This window comes from Zophobas morio, unplaced genomic scaffold, assembly GCF_036711695.1.
Source record: "Zophobas morio isolate AGI-343-1 ecotype UQ-CSIRO unplaced genomic scaffold, CSIRO_AGI_Zmor_V1 ptg000012l, whole genome shotgun sequence".
Lineage (NCBI taxonomy): Eukaryota > Metazoa > Arthropoda > Insecta > Coleoptera > Tenebrionidae > Zophobas > Zophobas morio.
The window spans coordinates 808,845-834,519 of NW_026972117.1; the positions used below are offsets into that span (position 1 = coordinate 808,845).

General features: G+C 38.3%; 2 protein-coding genes across 3 annotated transcripts in view; one reads left to right on the plus strand and one right to left on the minus strand.

Moving 5' to 3' along the window:
• The window catches only part of LOC135127519 (failed axon connections), a 62,368-nt gene that overhangs the window by 27,641 nt on the left and 9,052 nt on the right, over positions 1 to 25,675 (minus strand). The gene's annotated exons all lie outside the window — the stretch shown is intronic.
• Positions 12,422 to 12,963, plus strand: LOC135127741 (dynein axonemal heavy chain 5-like). The gene is made up of 3 exons (XM_064054335.1): positions 12,422 to 12,454; positions 12,502 to 12,868; positions 12,913 to 12,963. The coding sequence occupies exons 1-3, from the start codon at positions 12,447 to 12,449 to the stop codon at positions 12,961 to 12,963; spliced, it is 426 nt and encodes a 141-aa protein (XP_063910405.1). The 5' UTR covers positions 12,422 to 12,446.

The following is a 25,675-nucleotide window of genomic DNA, read 5'->3' on the forward strand; positions in this document are numbered from 1 at the left end:
ATTTTTCGATGTTTCAGTTTTGGAAGTATTCAATTTATGGATTCTTCAATTGAAAACTGAAACATGGATAAATCGAAATGTTTAAAGATCGAAAAACTGAAAAGTTGAAAAGATGGAAAATCGAGAAACCGAAAGAGCCCAAAATCAAAAAATTTAAATTGTAGATAAAACAATTTCTCCATTTCTCAAGTTTTGGATTTTTCAGTTTTTCTGTTCTTTAATTTTCCTATTTTTCAATTTCTCGATTTTCGATATTTCAGTGTTGTTTTTTTCTAATTTTTCGATTCTTTCATTTCTCGAATTTTAGATTTCTCAATTTTTCAGTTTTTCGGTTTTTCAGTTTTAGGATTTTTTTTCATTTTATGGATTGATTCTTCAATTAAAAAACTGAAACACGAAACTTCAAAAGATCGAGAAATTCCAAAGTCGAGAAGTAGAAAAATCGAAAAATTAAGATATGGAAATAGGGCAAAATCGAAAAATCGAAATTGTTGTTAAAACAATTTTTCGATTTCCCAATTTTTAAATATTTCAGTTTTGAAATTTTTTATGCTTCAATTTTTCGATATTTCAGTGTTGGTATTTTGCAAGTTTTCGATTCTTCAATTTTTCGATTTCTCATTTTTTTATTTTCTTTTATTTTTCGACGTTATGACTGATTTTTCGATTTTTTGATTTTCACATTTCTCGACTTTTAATGTTTCGATTTCTGGACTTTTCGATTTCTCGATTTTTTTTATTTTTCGATGATTTAGTGTTGGAATTTTTCAATTTATGGATTCTTCAACTGAAGAATTGAAACATGGAAAAATCGAAGCACGAAAAAATCGAGTAATCGAAAAGTTGAAAAATCCAAAAACTGAGAAATCGAAATCGTCTAAATCAAAAAATCGAAAAGTTTAAAAGTAAAAAGTTTAGAAGCTTTATAGGTATAAAAAAATTGAAGAATTGAAAAATATTAAATTAAAAAAAAACAATTCTAAAGATCGAAGAATCTAAAAATCAAGAAATTGAAAAATCGAAAGAACGAGAAATCGAAACGTCAAAAAAATTGAAAAATCCAAAATTTAAAAATTAGAAAATCAAATAGAAATATGGAAGAACTGAAAAATCGGAAAATCAAAAAAACGAAAAATTTAAGAACTGAGAAATTGAAAAATTCCTGTTTTGATTTCTCGGTTTTTCGATTTTTCGAGTTTTCAATTTTTCGGATTTATAAATTGTTGATATTTCAATGTTTCGATTTTTTGATGTTTCGATTGCTCGATCTTTTTCGATTTTGGGTTTTGATTTTGCGGGTTTCCAATTTTTCTATTTTTAAAACTTCATTTTTCCATTTTGCAATTTCTCATTTTTTAATTTTTCAATTTCATCATTTTCAATTTTTCGATCTTTCAGTTTTGGGATTTTTTATTTTATGGATTCAACTGAAAAAATGCAACATCGAGAAATCGAAATAAGCCAAAATCGAAAAATCGAAATTGTTGATAAAACAATTTTTATATTTCTCAATTTTTCAAATTTTTGACTTCTCGATTTTTTAACGTTCGATTTCTCAAATTTCCGATATTTGCTTTTACGATTTTTCAATTTTTTGTGGCTTTAAATTTTCCAACTTTTAAAGTTTGACTTTTCTAAATTTTCATTTTTTCGATTTCTTAATTAATCGATTTTTTTATTCTCTGACTTTTCCATTTTTTTTTATGGATTCTACAATCGAAAAACCGAAAAAAACTTCAAGAAATCAAGACATCAAAAGATCGAGAAGTCGAAAAATCCAAAAATTGAGAAATCCAAAGGGCCCATTATCGAAAATTCCAAAAGTTTAAAATTGAAAAATTGAGAAATTTGGAATTAAAAAAATTGAAAAACTGATGCATTTTAAATTACAAAAAATCGCAGCTGCGGGAGTACTATTTACGCAAGGAACAAGGGAAGTTCTGTCGAAATAATTTCCAAGCAATTTTTTCAACCACATTGGGGAACGGCGCAAAGCTCCATTCTAGCGCCGCCTCGATTTTAGCTCCTCGTCAGTGATCTCGCACAAAGTAGGATTTAATAGAAAGTCGTGGGTTAAGGAAGCAGCGGACTCTTTTCGATACCGTGCCTTTTTATAACTTTACAACCTATTGTTCGCCGTGATTGAGGTTTATTATAATAATTAAGGTGATTCTCGAAATTGCTGTGGGCGAATTTCCGCACTAGTTGATAGAATGGTATTAATTGCGGTCGACAGAACAAAAAACTACGTTTTGTATTAAATTATTTGCGGAAATAATGGCTTCCAGAGAGCGACTTATTAATTAGTAATTGGGTTAAGTCGTGGAGTGTTGACACAGTTGCTTACGGTATTAAATAGTCACGTTCGTGGACGGAAGGAAGTCCTCTAGGGGCCAATAACTAGACCTGGTGGACCTTCCTGTGTCTTACGTTCACGACTAGATTAACCTACGAGGAACGTCCAAGAAACCGACACCGTATAACTGCGTATCGGTGAACGGACCTCGTACCCACGCCACCTTTAAAATCCCCTCATAAAGCTTTCATCCGATCCGATTCGCATCCAGAGAGTACAAGATTGAACGCGACCTTTTAACTCCGGGCGAGAAGAATAAAAAGAAATAAATCAAAAGCTAAAGCACGGGCTTGCCATGACATATCAAAACGAACAAATCTACGCATATGCGACGCAGATAATCCATCTTGTACATCAGCAAAAGTACACCAACCGGAACCCGGAAAAAACTCACATCTCTGATCAATCTCCTATCGAATTAAAGCTACGACATTCGCGCAGGCGGATGTTCAATAAGCGAATTTAAATGAGCACGCCAATAGTATCAGTCCTTGTACGGAGCGCATTTCCGCTGAGAGGTGTCGCGACGGTCATACGGAAAGAGGTGGTTTAGAGAATGTAAGGCAATTTTAGGCGCTTTTTCCTTGCATTTATAATCAAAACGACCGTCTGCTACTTTTACTTCCTGAAAGTACGCCCGCAGAATGGGAAAAAGTAGGTCCGCCGTTTCCGTCTGTCTGTCCGTCGGGGATTTTAACAGAAACTCGAGCCCGACAGCTTTCCCCACTGAAAACGCTGAAAATGAAATCTTCCACGCACATTGCACCCCGCATTTTCACGAGAGTGAATTTTTATCGAACGCACGTAATAACGCGGCATTACAGTGATCAATGTTGGCCTAGACGGCGCCGATGTGTCGCCCCCGACGTGGGCTTTCCACCCCTTTGCCATACTTTCCTTTGTTCCGACACATGCCGCCTGGGGCGACTCGATATCCTAACCCAGTATTTCAGTTGCGTGCGGATTATGGCAGCCACTTCTTGCACATGAAATCGGCGCTTGGGAAACGGACGGAAAGAAATGTGGCGACGTGGTTATTTCTGGACGTGGCGTGGACACGGTGGGGATAAAACCCATGGCGGTGCACTCGCCTCCACGTTGTAATTTTCATATAATACGAAAAACCACGCTCGATATCACCGCTCAAATCATTCGTAAATATCGCAATGGAAAGCGGTCCTGAGGTGAAACTCTGAAGCACGCCAGAAGTGGTAACGCAGTTCGAGATTTAAAGTGGTTGGATTTGGCACATGACACACGTTCTGACAAGTATGAATCACGTAATTCAACCCGGAATTTGAAAACGACAAACGAATCCAAAGTGCTGTTGAACACAGTATGACCTACTTTATCGAAAGCTTTTGAAATATGTGTACAGATAACGAACACTAGTTTTCCTTTGTCCAACGTTTCAGATATAATTAACTAACACTGAACACACTACGAACTATAGATATAACATATCTAACAATTGTATTGTTAACAAGTCCATAGAGCGACTGGCTACTTTCATGGTTTCTCAACATTTCATGACCCCGTACGAAAAAATAGTTCCCCGTTTCCGTCTGTCTGTCCGGTGATTATCCCCACTAATATGACGTCATTTCCAACTTATCCAATAGTAAATTTTATATTTTTTTGAAAAAATTGGATATTTTATTTTACCCCAGTGGCGTGGGAAGATCTGTCGAAATAACCTTCGACCAGCTTTTAAAATGAGCTTTGATTGAATGTGTTTCTTGCATTCACGAACTCTTTTCGTTGTTCCTCTTTTTGATTCACTAAAATTAGACAAGTTCTACTACGTCGTAGTGCTCTTATAACATTTCGATAACCGATAGCAGAAACCAATTTGTTTTATATCACACAATACATCGTTCTGAAACTCGACGAGCCAGCTGTTGATGTCATCTATAGGAATGAGTACGGCGTTCCAGGGAACCAATCGCAAAATTGCTCGTCTAAATCATGTAACTGTGGTCTGCCAACACGTCTTGTCAGTTCTTCGCTTCACGCTTCCATAATCGACACAATTTGTTACCACGATGGATTTAAATCGGCAAAACTCTGGTGTGCGGCAAGGCTCAATGCTTGGCCCGCAAACTTTTACGATTTACATGAACGACGTCGCCGCCTCGCTGGCGTCCGGCCGTTAGAACTGCGAGCTTCACAATTACCTCTCGATGAGTCCGTCCACGGCTCATTTCTCCTCGACCCGACTTGCCATATAGCGTTAATTATCCAAACAAAACAATTAAACTCAAACTCACGACCCGCTGGGAATGCTGATGTCTTATTGTTCGGACGTTTTCCACTCTTCTTACATTCTTGCAATCAATAACTTGAAAAGTGCCGTGCCATGTCGGAACAATCGTCCTACACAAACCCGGTGAAAGCTTTGCACCACAATTAGTGTAAACTCGGATTCCTCAAAGGAGCACCAATTAATGCTTAGCCTGTGGCCCCGAAACGACGTGAGAAATAGAAACCCACAGTCAATCTCGCGAATTTTGTAATTTTATTGAAAGTCCTGTCCATCGCTGGCGTAATTACGAAAATTGATGCTTATCTTCCGCGGGATATTAAAGCGACTAATCGACCAGACGAACACCTGAACGACTTCCTTGGGTAAAATTCGAGTTTTAATAAACTAGCCGGGGACTAGTCGGACGGAACGACCTTCAACCGCACTTCCTTCCCCAGAACTTGGGGCCCTAGAGCTCGAATAATTTATCGCTTTCGAGCTACTAAAGTAATTATCGTTTCATAATTGACCGCATTTGCCGATGCGACCCTCCGGTGGAGAGATTAAACGACAATCTCTCCAGGTGGAGGCTGGATAATCGTCCAGGCCGTAGTAGTTAGACTGCGAAGAGCACCTCGGGAACGATGTTCACGATAACGACCGAATCACCGAACGCTTGGCGAATTTCAGGGCTCCGCTCGGGTCCGCTACATTTCCCAGATTTTAAGAACGATGTAAATTGCCGACTTTCGAAAGCCAGATTTTACAATGTAAACACAAACAAGCTGTCGAGAAAAATCCGGCGGCGGTGAATTCGTGTAACGAGGGGTGGATGCATAAAACGTCTTGACGACGTTTTTCTTGTCATTAACGGGCTCATAAATTGCTGATCCGTAGGTAAGCAGTCGTTAAACAACTATAAACCACTTCACCGTACGCCACAAATCGAGGTTGCATTTTGCAACGAGCGGAAGAACTAATAGAGAGAAAATAGAATAGAACAAACATCGACTTTTACATCCTCAGCTGGCACGACACAATCGGGTCTAGATTTATGGTCGAGAATCCGGCGATCGCTCTCATTCCATTTTAACTGAATTGGCTGGTTTGTAATCATCGAGGAGGCACAATTTTCCAATTTTTACTATACATGCTCATATAACGCTAGCGGCACATCTTAAATCTGTCGAAGGACTCATCGAGCGTGAAGAACTCCGCAATGGTAAAAATAAAATGGGCGTGCCGGCAGTTCTCTTCTTTTTTAAATAACTCACTCCGCAGTTACGCCTCCTTCCGACAAACAAAAATTATATAGGTCAATCGCTTCGTCCCGCGCTTCTGTCCCGCGAGTCCTCACCTAATTGACTTATCCACGCGTTCCTTGCGCTTCGCATCGAAATATAATTGAGATACCTCCAACATCCCATCAACAAAATCGTATTTCGTTCCTTCTGCGAACAACTTATTAATAGATTTTTATTTCGAAACGTTAAAAGGTTTGCGGCCGATTTAATAAGTTATGAAGCGAGTTTTCAAGTCTGCTCGCATTTTCCACTTAAAACTCTTTCGAGGTGTGTACATAATGGGAGTTCGACGGGAAAGAAGCTTGTACGTTTTTCCGGCCACACCCTAAGTATCTAAAGCTCAGCGATTCTCAAAGTCTGAGGGAAATTCATTACTTGCTGGTAATTAAATGGACTCGCGCTCGGGGAGGGGGAGAAGTTAAAATGTACTTTCGTGCGTTCAAAAGTATGGTTATTAAATATTCTCCCGAGTAATAACGAAGTAATTATTCGTTCGTTTAAAACACGTTTTTCCAAATTTATCATCATTAAAAAAAAGTATTAAAAGTATAGACAGCCCAGAAAGCGAAGAACCTCGGCCGACGCCTCGCCGTTTCACTTTCGAGAAAAGAACGTGACATAATTAGTGCGTAGTGAGGATGAAATCTTGCGTGCCGACTCCTCGCAAAAAGTTCCAAAGCAAGCAAAAACCCAACTAGACGAACCAGTTGACTTCTAATGAATATTTAAACGCGTAGGAAAGCGAAAGCACGCTTTGCTCATTAGTCATCCGTAATCTGAACAAGTCCTTCGAAAAAATCCGCACTGTATAATTAAAATTTTTACACAAACTGATAGGCCTTGTTTTTCTACAGGAAAATTACTACGTACGGTTGTAAGGTGCCGCTTACGCAACTGCACGTTTACCAAGCGACTTATAATTACGCTCCATAAGATGTCACCTGCCAAGCTCGACTTTCGGAGTCCGGGTTGTGCAACCGTGCCTTAAGAGGTTACGCGCGACAACCAATTGTTTTTAAAATCGACCAATCCATGCATGACGCTCGTGATGAAAGCTACAAATCGTGTAAATTTGTTTAGAGCGAACTTCCTTCGCCTCTGACCCGCAACCGAGACCGAGGTTTCTTCTTGTCTCGATTCGATTTAAACAATTTGCGGCATGAAATTGTAGACAGCCCAGGATCGATCTTCCCCAAAGTCACAACTTCCGATTTACCGCTACACCTGCTGCACTAAATTACCTCTCTGATATATTTCATGCTCTGTTAATAGGATTTTGTGAGATGCATTTTATACGACAGAAACCAGTTTCGTGTCCGATTAGGTGGAATCTTCGTCTACGAATCGACAAAAAATTCTGTAATTAACAGTCTCCGGACTATTATTTATGTGTTCCCAAATATGGGCGAATTCATTTATTTTTTGGGTAATAGCAGGAATTTGTGAGTCATAAGTCGTGGTTTGAGCGTGATGGAGTGCCCGGGGATAATTTGGGGGAGGCGATGGATCGCGAAGCAATTATCCTCAAAGCGATATTATCACCTTTCTTTGTGATATGTGTAGATTGGGCACTCCCCGATTATTAACAAAGAAGCACTCCAAAACCACCCCCGTGACGCACCCTTCGTTTACCCGAGCCGTGATGGGGCGGAAGTGGGCTAGCCCGTCGTTTTTTACATAGAGACGTCGTAAATTGATTATTAAACGGCTAATAATGACAAGCGGGGGAGGTGGAACGTGATGGGATAGGTTCGTTCAGGTGATTCTAGAATCGTCCAAAATTTTATCTTCAAATACAAAGAGGTTGTTAATTTTTCCTTAAATGTCGCAAACTCTTCCAAGCGAAAACGACAGGACAAATTACAAGATCAATGCACACGTGAGACAGCTTTACGACGGCTTTGCAGACATTGAAAAAATCCACAATGGTCTAAGAACACGGGACTTGTGCCCACGCAACGCCCAAGTGGTCCCGAGATGACTAGCTCCAGGACTTCCACATGTCGTTATGATTTGTTATTCCCTTGGCTAAAATGACATTTTCGTCAAATTTGAGGTACTTTTGGTAGACAATGCAACCACCTGATGAAGCTACCAAAACCACCCATCTCTCCGGGCGCCCATCGCACTCTTTCGCTCCTTCCCGGATCGGCATTTTTCCGTGCGCTCCTGCCGACCGAATCCGGAGCAGGCTGCGATGTAGCAACAGCGGCTCGCCTCTATGTGGTACACTGTGTCTCCGGAGCAAGGACCTCAATAACGGTTGCCGAGGCAACGGACGCTTACCATCCGGAGCACAGGAACCATGGCAACGATCTGGGCACCTGCACCATCGGTGCCTGCCGTATTACGGAGTCGAGAAGAGCGCCGCTTAAACTGCGTCATGTTGCATTGTTTCCGAGGACCAAGTCGCTGTCGGGGGCGGCGGCGCCGGGGGCGGTTTTGTTGTGCGGTCGATGATGGGTTCATAATAGACGTTCGAAGAAACGAAGCCAAATTGGCGTCTACTTATTAGATATTATTTTTTAATTGTATGGATGAATTTTCGTGCGTTATCCTATTTGTCGACTCTTCGCACCCCATTTTCGCCGGCTTTATTTATAATTCGGCTAAATTCGCGCCAGATGTGTCGAGGTATGTGCAGAAATCGCGCATTCCTCGAGTAGACGCTGACTGCTATTCACATGTGGGTAGAAAACGTCAACTCCCAAAGAAAATCCTGCATTAGTATGCGTTTACAAGGACCGTATTGAAATGCAAATACATCCGAGTTTAATTCGTCTCGTCGAATGTAAATTTCATTACGGTTCTGGATAAGTTTCTACGAATTACGGAATCAGAAAAGTGCAGATTTGCGCATTAAATTGCAGATGTCGTGGAGGAAAGTCGCGGCACGTAGACGGAAGAAGAGGGAAAGTAGTCAATAAAGTCTAATTCGAAGTGACAAATCAATCTTGAAATGGACAAACCAAAGGTACGTCGGAAATGTTTTACACAAATTGCTTTCGGGGTAACGAATGGATTCCGTCTGGGATTTTTTGGTAATCTGAAGGATGACGCTAACGGCTTGGAAGCGGAAAGTGATAACGAATTACGATTGTTGCGGAGTTATGGAATTATGGTGGGAGCTATTTTTAATTTGTTTTAAAGCGTAAGATTTTTTTGCTTCGGATAGGGAAAAAAACGTTAGGTAACGAAATGAGTCCGCGAATGTTGGAAAGCACCTGCGGTTATTTTACGAAAGTTGAGACAGTACCGCACTAGCTGTCACTCAAGGTGGGTCGACAACCGCACTTGCTAGAAACATCTCGATTTTAATCAACAATTTAATTTGGAAAAATAAATGCGGGCTCAAATCGACGAAAATGATGGCATTCTTGAAAGGTCGGAGGGAACATACTAACAGATTTATTTTGGAAACATCTGCTATTTTGATTATAAAAAGTCCAGATCCAACAACAAGGATAGAAGGAATATTTACCTCGCCAGTCGAGGCGTTACGACCTAAAAAAATCTCGATTCTCTTCACTGTGACAATACAGGTCACTGTTTCGGAAGTACTTCAGCACCATTCCAACACTTCGTTCCTTTAAAACTATTTCAAATATTATGGATATTAAAACAAACATTATGGGTTTTGGTTAAAGATTCTTCATCACGTCTCGCGTTTAATAATGCTCGCGAATGCACCATTAGTACTGGAACTTTGCCAAATGCTTGTAATAAGTAATTGTTATTGTATATGTTCGATAAATAAACGTTTCGAGATTTGCGCCATGTTTACTCAACAAAAAAATTTGCTAATGAATATATTTTGGGTTGAAAAACCCACTTTCGATTGAGTGCAGCAGCAAGTGTGACCACTTTTTAAACGATATTTCGCAGATTTAATTAAATCGAATTTTGAATGCACAACCACATCACATGACATTCGATTTATCGCATACTCGTCCCCGTTCGTTCTTCTCCTTGACCCAAGCAAATCCTTATCAAACCAAGACGCACTTCGCAAACAAATCGCCAATCGAATAAAAAATCCAAAACGTGAAACAAACACAAAATGCAAGAACAAAGTGGGCTCAATCGCGGCCAATTAATGCCGAATTCCTTTGAAGCCATTCAAAGGCCCGCATATTCACATGTGACAGCATTTGTGGTATTCAAACAAAAATAACGACTTAACAATACGGGGGCACTGAAATACGAACCTTTACAATACACCCATTAGATATATTTAAATTCAATTGTTAATGTAATCGTCCCATTCAATACGGGCGTCTAATGATTCCACTGGAACATTTCTATCGCATTTTTCTATTGTGTGTCGTTCTAATTGATCGGCGCGCCGCAGTTGGCGTAATTAAAATAACTCTCTCGATGACTAAGACCGGGCTAAAAATTAATTACCGTAATTGCGGGCCGGCCCTGATATCGCATTTTAGATAGCGGCGAGGTGCTATAAAACATCCGAATGTGGGGATTATTGCTGGCGTGGAAAGCCGGACCTGTGGCGTGAGTCAGATCAGAAATTTTCGAAATATCGTGCCACGGAACCGTTAAATATTACGACAAGTTTCACTCACTTGGGTCCCGAGGGAGAGGGAGAGACGGGCTTACCTGGAAAGAAAAAAAAAACAATTAGGAAAATGGGCAAGAATGTGGTGTCGAGAAACGTCCTCCCGAATCACGACTAATCGTATTCGTTGGCCTACTTGTTATTCATTATCGGGTGTTGGCGATTATCATAAGAATGAAGAAAGAGCGCCAAGGTAAAAATAAACAGTTTTAAATAATAAAACGCTATAGAGTCTAGTTTAACTGGATTTACGCACTAAATTAGGTTTAGCTTGGTTTCTGGAAAAAATTTATGACGTTCCTTCTCTAAAATAATGCGTCGTGTTTCGACTATTTTGAATTCCTGATGACATTTCCTTTTACTGACGAAAAATGTTTGCTTTAACGTAAAAAACTGTCGAAATCAGGCCCTTCCAGACCGAAAAGACTTGTTCCGCTTAACCAATTACACAAATTAATTCCCATATCGTGCAGATGCTACCAGCTACGTAAATATATACATATATATTATTATTACAGTTTCACATGTGTGTTCGATCCGTCCATCCTACATCTGTTCCCTATAAAACGGAATTTGGCACAAGTGGAACAATCGTCACAAACGCTCTTAAAACCGCCAATAAATCGTAATGATTAGATTCAATTAAATTCCCATAACGTGCGAGGAAACGATCGACGAGCCACATGTTCTTCACAGTACCAATAAAAATTTCACGAAAATCCGCCGACCAAATTTGGGCAAAACGCAAGAATTCCCCATCGTAAATAACGCAGCGCAAATAAAATTCAAGCCCGTGCGTTCTTGCATTCCTAGCTGCGTTGCAACCACACGTGCATAATTTCAACGAAAGAATATTAATAACGCAGATATTTCAACCAGCTGCGCACCTTTGTAATTATGAGTGGTACCAATGGTACGCAGAAATTCGCCACGGTTTCGTCGAGCGCGGTTGCGACATGTAAAAACCAAGTGTAATGACAAGTTGCGCGCTTTTGGAAAAATGCGGGAAAATGTGGGACACCCAGTATGCAACATATAAATTGCTTCAATCAAACAAAACGATTATCGCGCATATCCAGCGCGAGAATAAATTACCATGTTTAAACGATGGCACGATAAAAGAGACGGAGTATAAACAACGACTGTTGTCTATATTTTTTGTCTTTCATGGTATGTAAACAGTTTAATTATTAATCAAGGCTTCGCAGATTGGAATTTAACTCATCGTTCTCGAAGAAACTGATACAGAAAACTAAACAATAACGCGATTGTTATTCAATATTCGGTTCTTGCCTCTTCCGGATGCTAATTAAGTGCTCACTCCAGAGTGCTTATTAATATTGGAGTATGTTTACATTGGGTAATGAAGATTCCAACGTAACACCTATACTTGGCGGGCATACCGAAGCGTACGGGCCTTTAAAGGTGAAGCGACCTTAATTTCGTTTCCAGACAAAACGCGATGTGTCGAAATGTCGCGCTACCACATACTAATTAGGGGCTTTTGCGACATAAAGACGAGCAAAAAGTTAGACACTGGTGGCTTTAAGAAATAAGCCGGTAAGAAGCGGCAATGTGTCGACATTGTAACTTTCCTAAACGTAATGGGTACTCTTTCCGGTCGTTGAAATGTCAACTGTGCAAAAACAAATCACTTTTCGGGTTTGATTGGTGTTCGGCGGAAAAATATAACGTAGAACACGCAATTCGTGGCGGAAACTCAGTCTTAATTAAAGACTAACAAATGGGTCGACGCTGTTATTACCAGTCACCAATCATACGATATTCTAATCTTCCCGGTATGCGGCTTTGTAGAAGACTCTAATGCCCAAAAAGTACAGCTTTCAGAACCATCTACTTTCAATTTTTGATAACACGAGCTGGGTGAAGTTCCACGATATCGAGTACAATAAGATAGACGTTTCGTTTTCGTACCAGAATGAGTACTTGGGGTGTACTCCCCTCATGGACAGGTCCGTCTAGACAAGTCCTCAACGTGGTCAAAAATTTTGGCTTCTAGGTGCTACATAACTCTGGCTCAGGCCTTATCCATGAGCATGGGTGGCGCTCCGTGTGGACCAGCCGGTACCGGCAAAACAGAGACCGTCAAAGACATGGGTAAAACTCTCGCCAAGTACGTAGTGGTCTTCAACTGTTCGGACCAAATGGATTATCGAAGTTTAGGACCCATCTACAAAGGTCTGGCTCAATCGGGTTCCTGGGGCTGTTTCGACGAGTTCAACAGGATCGAGCTTCCAGTTCTTTCAGTGGCAGCCCAACAAGTAGCCGTCGTTCTAGCCAGTAAAAAAGAAAAACGAAAGAACTTCCAGTTCACGGACGGCGATATCGTCGAAATGTGTCCCGAGTTTGGAATTTTCATCCCCATGGTAAACCGTGTCTCTTATATCCAAAAATAGAACTTTTTTTGCAGAATCCAGGTTACGCCGGCCGGAAAGAGCTCCCCGAGAACTTAAAAATCTAATTCCACACCGTCGCGATGATGGTTCCTGACCGCCAAATCATCACCCGAGTCAAGTAAGTTTCGTAGTTTTGGCTTCCTGAAGAAATTTTAGACTTTGTATGAATTTTGGGGGGAACAGCTCACCGATCAGGTCTTCCCTCACACTTTTCGTGCCGCATTTTAACAAAATCGGTTCGGTTTTGCGTAGTCAATAATAAAAACACGTTATTTATTCGACACCTAACCTTTACCGATGCCATTGTTTCCTGGATTCATACTGGTCCAACTCCATCGGTTAACTGTTTTTTAACCTTTTACCTATTCTTAAGCCACAAAACATAATGGCCATAATTAACACAGTTTATTTTATTAAACTTTACTGTTAGCGACGTAAAGCGGGCGAAAATATGAAGACATCAGGCAGTTCTCTCACAGCATGATAATTCAAAAGTAAAATATCGGCTACCATTACAGTAACTTAAACTTAACAAGCACTATCAAAGCAGCGAAATTACGCAACGACATAAACCGCAGACCGCGAAATCTTGAAGAGGTCAAATTTTCCGCAACAGGAAGACACCCAAATTGCTCCTAATCCTCTAAAACGATATAAATGCTACCTACAACGATAAAATTCGTGACCATCATAATAAACGACAAAATGCATTTAGATTAGCGAAACCTACACATCGTACAGATTGAATGAGTAAAACGTCTTCTCATTCAGCGTAGATTAGCTCTAATACGGTTCGTGGCAAACAACTGTTAAAAAATAAATCGCTCGCAGCGTCAAAAATTCAAACACCTGTCATCGAGCAATCGATTTCTCATGCAAATCGACCCGTCCGATTCCGTAATTTCGATAATCGACGAATTAAAAGTCCAATTAAAAACACATTTGGGACGGAAGTCACGTCGGTGTTATTTCGACTTGTAGCCGTGCAGAAAATCCAGCCAAAAAATAACAGGATACAGTCATTACACAAACATAAAAAATGCAATCTCGACAATTCCACGCGAGCAGGATATAACTAATTTAAATACAACCGATGCAATTACGTTTTTTGATGAATTTGTGTTTGGGAATTTTGAACAGATCGGCAACTGGATGGAATCTAATATTGAAGGATGCGCCAGAACAATGGAACCGTTCTCGTGGGCTAAGAATAGACCCGATAACGATAACCTTAGCGTCCATCGCGTCTGTAAATAAAACAATTTTGTATCAAACAACAAGTGATTCATGGCAAAACCACGCAATCCGACACGATTGCTTCCTCGTCCGACTCGAAATAATTAGGTTTCATGTGTTTACAAAGAAACCTGTGTGTATACGTTTACAGCGAAGACCGTGATACTACGCAATTAATTTTTTTGAACGAGATATTCAATGTCGAATCGTCGCGGATTTCTAGCATTAATCGTGCACAAACTTACAGTTCCAGCCGTCGGCATCCTCAATCGAACGTGCCGCTCGCTCCACGGGCGCAAGCTACATCTCGCTCGCGCGCGAGCTCCACTTTTTCCGAATTTTTGTGGGTTAACGCACTTGCGATTTTTTATCAAACAGAGGTGACTAGTACCGGAAAAGATATTCCGGCACTAGTGAAGCCGAGGCTGCATTTCGCGATATGATAATTCGGAGAGGTGTTCGGGGTTTATGGAACGTAACGGATTTATGCCAATTTATAAGAGTTAATTGAAAAGCGTTTGTTTTTCTAACGAGCGATTATTCACCAGCCAATCGTAAAAAAGCTCTTTATACTTTACGGGCTGGTACCAGCCAAGTAGTCGAATTACCCGATTGATTTTAGCTCGAGTTGCACGTCAGGCTTGAGGTTTGTAAATATTATTGTTCGGCGAAGAACGGATTCGGATTCGATTACTTCACGTTCATTTGTTAATGGAGGCGGCTTGTTTTTATTTATTGCTTTATTCTGCTGCGTTGACTGACAATCGTTCGTTTCTCTCACACCGCATATTTAAAAATATTCTAAATAAACTGTTTTCAAAAAAAATTCTACCGCACAACGAAATTTACTTTCCGAAGTTAAACATTCCGTGCAACCGATACCTAAAATTTAATCAACTCTTTGTAAACACCGAACTTCGGTTCGACCCTTTGTAAATCGCAAAAATTAATAAAACACGTCGAACAAAGCCGAATCTCCCATTTAAAAAAATATTGTGAAACGCGATCTCAAACCGAGTTCGCATACTTCAATCGAACCGTTGCGATATCAAAAGATTTATTTTACAATTTTTTGGAGTGCGTTCCGGCTCCGCCTTCGGGCCGGCTTCTTTTCCGAGATCTGCCAGCGATCTCTCTGATGATGATATAGGTTCGCGGTACGTGGAAGCCCACCATCGCGATTCCGCCGTCCACGCACATGCCTAATTATGGTCGCCTTTATTCACAAAACGGAATTGATTCGACTCCACATCCGGATAGCGCCCATTGTATTGTAATAAATAAAACGCCACATTTTTTAACAAGCGGAGCGTATCTAATGTTTTATTTATAATGGGGAAGGAGGAATGCATCGGTGACAGATTTCGCGTTTGTTCATTCCTCGGAATAATGGCCGGCGATTATTTTTGTCGGAACGAAAGTACGCGAGAGTAAAAGGGTCAACAGTTCCGCGAGTGAAAACTGGTGGAATTCGTTTTTTGCAATTGCTGTGTAGATAAGATGTTTACAAAGAGGTTTTATTGGAGTGAAAGGTCAACGGGTCGCGGAACAGATATTCGACTAATTTATTTTATTGCTTATTTATAAATACGGTTGTTTGAGTTTCTGTTAAACATTTACTTGAAGGAGCTATAAATACTGAATTGGGTTAGAGTTCGGGCCGCCGAAATTGCACCGAGTCTATTTTTTATGGAAATTTTGTGCCGGAAAAATCGCATTTTTACTTCGGTAATAATGTTAATGGTGGCTGTATGGAGTTTGTTTTAATTGCGAATAGTTAATTTTATGGTCGCTTTTAAAGACAATTAAATTTTCAGATACGATTCAAAACTGTAATTCGTTTGGTTTATCATTAAGTAAGCATAAAGCGACCGGTTGCAAAAATTATAAGATAAGACAATAACGAGTTTTTAACCAAGGAAACGATAAAAAAGTTGCGTTTTTCAGTGGCGCAAGTTGAGGAAGGAGCCGACTGCGAGAACTTTTACTCACTCAGGTCCCGAGGGAGAGGGAAGGATGAGCTCACCTGAAAAGAAAAATCCAGTCAAAGAACGTGGCATGGAATACCAATTTTCGGTGCAACTATTTATGAAGTGAAAGAGATAACGCTTATCATAATTTAAAAATAGATCTTTCTAAAAGAAACTTGTTTCGGAATTTACAGTTTCACTTGATTCGCATGATAAATAATCCACGATCCTCGATCCCTCAAAACACGCTAAAATTTTCATCAAACACCTCACACAACCGGCGTGAAATCGCGCCCATTGTAAAATTCTAGAAACCGTTGGAAACAATTAACCAAACCTTAATTAGAGAAACCACGAACGCGCAATACACCTTTTGTTCGAACCAATTAACACCTCAATTTCGCTAATTCCTAGCCAAGTCGTCTGAAACATCCACTACAAAAGCCCCATTCGTATACATCTTTTACGACCATCCCGATTCCATCGAGCCCCCATCCATTATTCCACGCAAGCATGTCAAAATTTTTCATTTTCGCTTCCAGATGCCGAGAACGTGCCATCACATAAATAGCAAACGCAAGAATACAAATAAAAATTTCAGAGATTTTGTTGCAGATTTCGTGATTTGGCAAGGAACGGAAAAGCAATTTCATTGCACGGATATAAAGTTACAAGTTTGTGGCGCTGTTTACGCACACACGCGTATAATGCGGCGGCGAAACGCGAAAACGGCCCCGGTTGAACTCGCGGCTGGTAAATGGGCGTAAGTTATTGGATTTGCATCGATAGGGGCACTGAAATATGGAAGTCGGGGTTTTAAAGGCGGGTTTTGTGGCGGAGAGCGCCAACGATTCCGTTTTTACGGGTTCTCGTGTTATATTGTGTACGGGGGAAGTCACCGGGCCGAGAGCTCTCCTCCACCACGAGACATATTTATCTGTGGCATTTTTCTAGCGGCGTGTCTTTGTTCTATATATTTAAATAGAACGACCGCAGAATTTCCACTGATAGTTCGTCATCTGCGATAACAAAGCACACAGGACAGAGTAATACACACTTTGTCATGGTATCCGGTCACGCCAAACCTTAGTCACAAAATTCACAGCGATAAAGGTTTCACCGGTATTGACACTGAAGTACAAGACCAATAACGATAAAGTTAACTGCTGCGTAAAGTCAAACATAAAACGCTTAAAATTAATAAAGTTAATAAAGCAATTAAGGAACACTGTTGAGTTTGCAGGAAGCGTGTACTTGCGAGGGTGGAAGAACAATCGGCAAAATAAAGAAAGATTTGTGTAATTTGTTTTTCTCGTTTGCGAATGCACAGTGCGACTTCGGCTGTGGGGTTACGACGACGAAAATTGCTTATGTAATTTATTCAATTTAAAAAAAAATTACTTTACTTTATTTTTCTTAGTAATTAGTAATCTACATTTATTTAGGTTTTATTTATGGCATCAAATTGCTTAAATTGTTTTATTATTTATTTTTACGACCGGAAAATTGACTCGGGCGCTATTTGCATGTAAAATAGAATAAGTAGTAGTTTTTTCAACAATTTAATAATCAAATATCCTCAATAGAGTTTCATGTCAGAAATAAAAACTAAATTTCTATTAAATGTTACCCAACTACATGTGAAATGAAACTCATTTATAAAATTATTCTGGATCTACTAAGTCTGAATTTGTGCAGCTAAAAGTTCAGTTTCTTTTACCAATTTCAACCTCCAGAAGCTTCCTCCGGATTCATTTTTTTGAAAATTCGTACAATTTTAAAATTAGACAAAAAGAAATTGGTCGTCGTATCGACTTTGGATGATTTTCCGTAATGGACATATCACGCGAATTTTTTCATAATTCTTGGACACCTGGTTTTCCCGGAATGGCCCTAAGTAAGTCCTTAACCGAAATCATTTCTTTGAAAATTCCTACCATTTTTCCAAAATCGCCAAAATGACAAATTTTGAGATATTTTAAATTTTAAATAAGTATTTTAAAACGTGTTTGGGTTATTTCCTCGGATGGAAACACGAATGTTTTCATAATTTTTGGCCACTCGGTTTTCCCAGAATCGTTTGTGAATAACTCTTTAGCCACGATTATTCCGGGGTTTTTGACCCAATTTTAACCATTTTTTTGGAAAATTTTAGAAAGATCTAAATTCACTTTTCGTGTTTATTGAAACAAATTTTCAGTCGATTGAACCAATTTTAACTATTTTTTGGAAAATTTTTGAAAATTTTGGAATCATGTTTCAGCTTTATTTCAGTATATGTCGTGAAGGCCATTTCAGATTTGTAACTTACGAAAGATTATCTACAATTTGACACCAATTTTCAGTCGATTGAACCAATTCTAACAATTTTTTTGATTTTTCTTTTAAATTTGGAATCATGTTTCAGCTTTATTTCAATAGACGTCGTGAAGGGATTTCAGATTTGTAACTTGCGAAAGATTATCTACAATTTGACATCGATTTTCGATCGATTAAACCGATTTTAACCATTTTTTGGAAATGTTTGAAAATTTTTAATTCACTTTTCGTGTTTATTGAAAGAAGTATACTGACGGCGATTTGAAATTTGTCACTAGCGGAAGATTATCTTCAATTTGACACCTATTTTCAGTCGATAGAACCAATTTTAACCATTTTTTTTGAAATTTTTTGAAAATTTTGAAATAATATTTTTCCTTTATTACAGCAGATGTCGTGAAGGCGATTTACTATTTGTAACTAGCGGAAGATTATCTCCAATTTGAAATAAATTTTCAGTCAATTGAACCAATTTTAACCATTTTTTTGGAAAATTTTTGAAAATTTAATTTGCTTTTCGTGTTTATTGAAACAGGTATGGTGACGGTGATTTCAGATCTATAACTGATTATCTACAATTTGACATCAATTTTTCTGTTGGACTGCAATATTGGTCTGATACCATAAACACGTTATATTTTTGGAATTAGCACGTTGAGATCGATATCCTAGACGATTATTTTTGTTCATTTTTACCTACCCCTATGAAATTTTTACTTTCCCCGGATACCATCGAGAATTACCAAAAAAATGTATATTGTTGATATTTTTATTTCCAAAAATCTTTTACGGATTTATACTTTTGAAAATTCCTACGATTTTTTCAAAATGGCCAACATGGAAAGTCACAAATTTTGAACTACTTTAAAAATTTGACTTTAAACCCCAATATTTTGAAAACAAATCGTCGTAGCGAGTTTTGGGTTATTTTTTCTGATAGACCCATCGTTCCTGCACAAACACGAATTTTTTCATGGTTCTTGGCTTATTTCAGGATTTTCGATGTTGGCCTTTTATCGATTTTTATGCAACTTTTCCAAAAGATCAATTTTTCAATACCCATCAATTTCAATTGTTGATATTGATCTCCAAAAGTCTCACGGATTCATTTCTTGGAAAATTCCTACCAATTTTCCAAAATCGCCAAAATGGAGTTTTTTTAATTTGACTTTGAACCAAAGTTTGGATTATTTCTCCTGATACCGAAATTTTTTCAATATCCTCCCCGTATGAAAAAAAATCTTTTACATTATTAGATAGATGTATCCAAATTGAATTTGAAACGTCAAAAAAGCAAAAAATGATCGTAATTTTTCGGTCAGTTAAGAAGATAAATATTTGCAAGATAAGCAAGTTTAGCGATATTTTATTTTGGGCAAGCTTTATAAATACGAATCTTATCAGTATTTTAGTGTTAATATTTGTTGAGTTAATTAATATTTTAGAAAATAATACAACAAAACTTGAAACACAGTAACCCACAGTAGCACCGTCAGCAAGCGAACACACCCACTTCGGTCATCACGCACCACCAGCTCCCCTTGCGCCCTTAAACCCCACACACTCCCCTGGAGATAATGAGTCGATATAAATTTCCCGTCGACCGTACGGCCAACAACACAACCCAACCAAAACGCTTTCAAAGATAGCTCGTCCTGCGTTTTTATAATTCCTCTTTCAACCGGTTCGCAGCCCAAGTACATCTTCCCTGTAAATTTTGTGCACATCCAAACACATACTTTATCTCGCCCCCGAACATCCCGCCCAATTCGGATTATCTTATTTGTCCCCCATCTTTCGCCTCCGGCCCGAGTCTCCCGACAAAGAAACCGTGTGCGCGCTTGATTTGAAATTTCGATGCTCTTGTATAGCTCACAGCATAGATGCTCGAGCTGAATTTCCTTGATAAATCAGATAATACTCGAGATGGGAGCTACGTGGATTGAATTCCGGTGCACAAAGGCGAGTTTCATGCTGTTCGAACCGTGGATCCGTCGCAAACTTTAATTACGACACCGCAAACGGGAATTCTCGTGCGCGTCGCGCATTGTCTTCTTCACACTCTTTTAACAATAAATCGCATTTTTTAGCCCGCGAAACCAGAAAAAAATCTAAACCACCACCTCGCCAAACAAAGCATTCAAAATCCTTGACGTACCGTTGACAGGCAACGCGTTTAACAATCCGAGATCTCGTCAAGAGCGAGCTTCCTTATTAAACAATGAGCCGACTCGAGCTTATCAAAAGCTCTGACGCTTTGTCCTGGAAAACTTAATTTAATTCCGTCTACGGCGAGCACCTCAAGCAATTTTTTGCTAAAAGCGAGTTTAAAGCGTCATTTTTGCGGACACCTAACCGGAGGTTTTGAGATGAGGACACGGGTAAAGTTGAGAGTTTAAATGCTGGATTACTTATGAAAATTAAAGGTTCGATCCGTCGCTACGCGCCATATGGACGACTCCCTGCCATTAGGAGTGATTGATGGCGGTGGGAGACCGTTCCGAGTACAAAGAAACATATGTCTTTCGCTTCGTGGCTTTAAAATCCGAGGAGTCATTCGAATTCAGTGCCAAGGCTTCTGAAAGTTCTAATTATATGGTGGTGTGTGCAGGGTTGGGCTGGCCACTGGAGCTGGGCAATGAACTTCTGACAATCTTAGATGATGTAGACACGCATAAAGACTGTCTATAAAGTGAAGTTTGGGACATTACGAAAAATAAAAAAAATTTGGGACCATCAAATAAAGTAAAATTTTCACTAAAAAAAAAAAAAAATGTTAGAAAACATTCAAGTTTTGAAAATAAAAACAAAGAATAGGAAATAATAAGTTGCAGAAAACAATGGGAGCAGTATATAAAGAAAGTGAAAATTAATAAAAAACAGAGATCTCCATATATTTCTACGCTTTTTAAATAATCTTCCCATTTTCATGGTCTTAAGAAACGTATAAATAAAATTTTAGTTAAAAATATCAAACCTTGAAAACAATTTCAGGTCCTAAGGAACATAGTAACTCAAATTTTCAAGAAAAAAATAATATATTGAGCTTTAAAACTACCGAGATACAAATTGTTAATCAAAATAATGATAACACTAGTAATTATTTAAAAAAGCTCAAAATCTTCGCAATAAAAAATAAATTTTGGGTCATTTTAAGTTTTGAGTCATTTTAAGAAAATATTTTCCAAAAACAGTTACAATTTTAAGAAAGCAATCTTTAAATCTTTTGGCATGACACATAGATGTTTGGTTAAGATGTTAAGAATCTGACAACCAAACAAGATTAAAAATTGGTCTAAAGAGTTTAGACAGTACTTCCCTCGCTGTCGGAAACTTGACGACTGCATGCCTATTGTGTTTTTTTCTCATTACATTTTTGTAGTGGGAATTTAAAAAAAATTGCGATGACGTCATCAACATTTTTGCAAGGACACGTATATCAGTTGGGATAGATGTAGTGTAATACTAAGAATAAAATTATTGTATTCCCAAATTTTCGGGAAAATGAATTGGGTCGCTTTGAATATTGATTTTTTATAATCAATAAAATAACGAAACAATTTACTCACCTATACGGCAACTGAAAATCGTTTATGTATAAACATTCTTAATTTAAGATGACAAGCGTAACAGCATACGTGAGAGTCAAACAGAGAAACTGTAAACAAAACGACCATCGGTTTTATTGCTTCGACTTCCGCTTATTATATAAAACATTGGGTTTTATTTTAATTCTTGACGGTGAAATTCACAATTGGTTGATTATAAACATGTCTATTTCACATTCGCGGAACCAAGTGAGCGCATAAAACAAATGGAGGTCTGTAATGTTAAAGTCGATGTAAATAAGTGTGCTACCCTTATGTTTCAACCGAGTTTTTCCTTTAACAAATTTTGTGTCTACCAAATTGGGTTGGTTGGGGTGTAATACTAATAATAAGTGTTGCCTTTAATTTAATCAATAAAATAAATTGACTTCATTAATTTTTTTGAACCACCTCTTAAGAAAATCTAAAAAATATGAATGGAATGATAAATCACAAGTACAAACTCATCATATTTTTTGCATTTTAGATAGGATTTATTCAGCAAAATTTAAGGGTGACGTCATCAATTTTTTTAGGAGGGATGAACAAATACATTTTGAACAAAAGTTTACCATGCTTATAATAACTTTAAAATATTCCCAAGATTTCAAAGCATTCGGTTTTGTAATTCCTGATTAAATCGATAAAATAAATTCACGCCTTCATTAATTTTTTTGAGTCACCCTGCATATGCAAATCCAAAAATATGAATGGAATGATAAATCACAAGTACAGACTCATCATATTTTGGACATTTTAGATACGATTTATTCGGCAAACTTTTGAGCTGACGTCATCAGTTTTTTGTAGAAGATAACCAAATATATTTTGACTAAAAATTTATTATGCTCTTTATAACCTTAAAACATCTGCAAGATTTCAAAGCATTCGGTTTTGTAGTTCCTGATTAAATCAATAAAATAAATTTACGCATTCATTAATTTTTTTGAGTCACCCTGTATATGCAAATCGAAAAAATTTGAATGGAATGATAAATCACAAGAAGAGACTCACCATATTTTGTACATTTTAGATAGGATTTTTTCAGCAAAATTTTGTGGTGGCATCATAAATTTTTTAGGGGGGACGACCAAATACGTTTTGATCAAAAATTTACCATGCTTATGATAATTTTAAAATGTCTTCAAGATTTCAAAGCATTCGGTTTTGTAGTTCCTGAGTAAATCAGTAAAATAAATTTACGCTTTCATTTATTTTCTTGAATCACCCTGTATATGCAAATCCAAAAAATATGAATGGAGTGATAGATCACAAGTACAGACTGATCATATTTTGTACATTTTAGATATGATTTATTCGGCAAATTTTCGAGCTGACGTCATCAAGTTTTTGGAGGGGATAAGCAAATATATTTTGACTAAACATTTATTATGCCCTTTATAACCTTAAAACATCTGCAAGATGTCAGAGCATTCCGTTTTGTAGTTCCTGATTAAATCAATAAAATATATTTACGCATTCATTAATTTTTTTGAGTCACTCTGTATATGCAAATCCAAAAAATATGAATGGAGTGATAAATGACAAGTACAGGCTCATCATATTTTGTACATTTTAGATATGATTTATTCGGCAAACTTTCGAGCCGACGTCATCAAGTTTTTGGAGGGGATAAGCAAATATATTTTGACTAAACATTTATTATGCTCTTTATGACCTTAAAACATCTGCAAGATTTCAGAGCATTCGGTTTTGTAGTTCCTGATTAAATCAATAAAATATATTTACGCATTCATTAATTTTTTTGAGTCACCCTGTATATGCAAATCCAAAAAATATGAATGGAGTGATAGATCACAAGTACAGGCTCATCATCTTTTGTACATTTTAGATATGATTTATTCCACAAACTTTTGAGCTGACGTCATCAAGTTTTTGGAGGGGATAAGCAAATATTTTTTGACTAAAGATTTATGATGCTCTTTATAGCCTTAAAACATCTGCAACATTTCAAAGCATTCTGGTTAGCAGATTAAAAATTAAATTTCAAAATGTTGTTTTATAATTTTGATTTTTTTTCCAAAAATCTGGACGTTTCGGGTGAAAAGTCGATTCAGAGTTGTAAACTACATGTGTAGGACTATGTTATTTTATACAATTGAAAACCCATTTACTATGTACAATTTTGAAGTGACGTCATCGCATTAGTGGTGGGGATGATTAGACAAATTTTGGTTAGCGTTTTACCATCTACATGATATTCTTAATATAAGTACAAAATTTCACAACAATCGGTCGAGTACTTTCGGAGATTATCTGTCTAATAAAAATCCGGGAGACCTATTTCTTCGTCTTCTATGGGTCATGAAAGATCGAGAAAACGTAAAAGTAAAGAGTCGGCCGACGGACTCGATTACAATACTTCCTTTGCTTACGCTCGGGAAGTAAAAAGAAATACATTTTAAAATAGAAACTCGTCTTTTTCGTGTAAAATTTAAAAATGTTCACAGAAAATGTATAATATTGAAAAAAGACAAAAAATAGGTCAAAAAATCAGGATCACGAAAAAAGCTGAATCGAAAACTCAAAAATATTATTTAGAACAAATCAAGATAAAACAAATTAGAAAACTATAACACTCATCAAAAGTACAATTATTAGAAGTTTGGGGGAAGAACCAAAGATGTAATATAAACTTTTTATCAGCAGCGCATCTGTCTTCTAGAACTTCGATCATTACATTACTCAGTAGCAACAGTCAATCCATCTTGGGTGACCACGACCAACTTAAATTCTGCAACCCGAGCCGATTTCGAAGCTAGCCCGGCCCTGCACCAAGTACACACTCCCATGAATCGGCAGTCAAGGTCGAGATTGTGTGGGAAATGGACGACATTGAGATGGTATTGTCTGCAAACAAAAGCCCCGCGAAATACAGTTCAATTTAAATACAATGTCTTCACATGATTCGTACACATGTGAGTAAAATATGAAAAAAAAGCACGGACCGTGACGAATTATGCGCTAATAACCCACAAACCTGTGCACTTCGGTAATTATGGGAAATGGATTAACCTGTCATTGGAAGGCAGTTAGCGGTGATTTTAGCCGACTCAACAGGACCCCTAAGTTCCGTGTCTTTTTATTTCGCACCCGTGCGAAATGACTAAATGCAACGTGACGAGACTCTCTCGTCGTAAACAATTCCTAAAAGAACAGGATTAGTAATCATCATAAAAATTAACATTCCTGGAGGCGCAGATACCTCTTCTTGCACCGGTGGGTGGGGTGCTACGTCCAAAAATGCCCGAATTCCTCCACCGTTTAATTTCCGAGTGTGATTAATGGCTGCCGGTTCTGGTCGTCGTCTCCGTCGTTCTTTATAGCGTTTTAAAGAGTCGTACGCACCATACCTCAGCCGACGAGATCAGCAGCAGACAAAGCAAGGTCGAAGGTGGGCCCAGCGAGAAAAGTACGACGAAACAGTAAACACCGCTACAGCGGAGGCCAGAACAGAAGCACTCAGGTACGGAGTACCTAGGCCATAATCGGGCACGAAACGTGGCCGAGGAAGAGCAGAATATCGTCCCAGGTTTCAATGAACCCGACACTCGAGGCAACGTCTAAGTTAATTCTCTCTCCAATTCCCTGAACAAAAAGCAATCGGACAGCATATCACCACTCGGTGGAGGAGAAAAAGTGCC

Bases quoted from the DNA above. Each gene is read 5' to 3' on its own strand.
- LOC135127741 (XM_064054335.1), top strand. The intron at 12,869-12,912 runs GTAAACCGTGTC...CTTTTTTTGCAG, and splicing joins TTGGAATTTTCATCCCCATG to AATCCAGGTTACGCCGGCCG.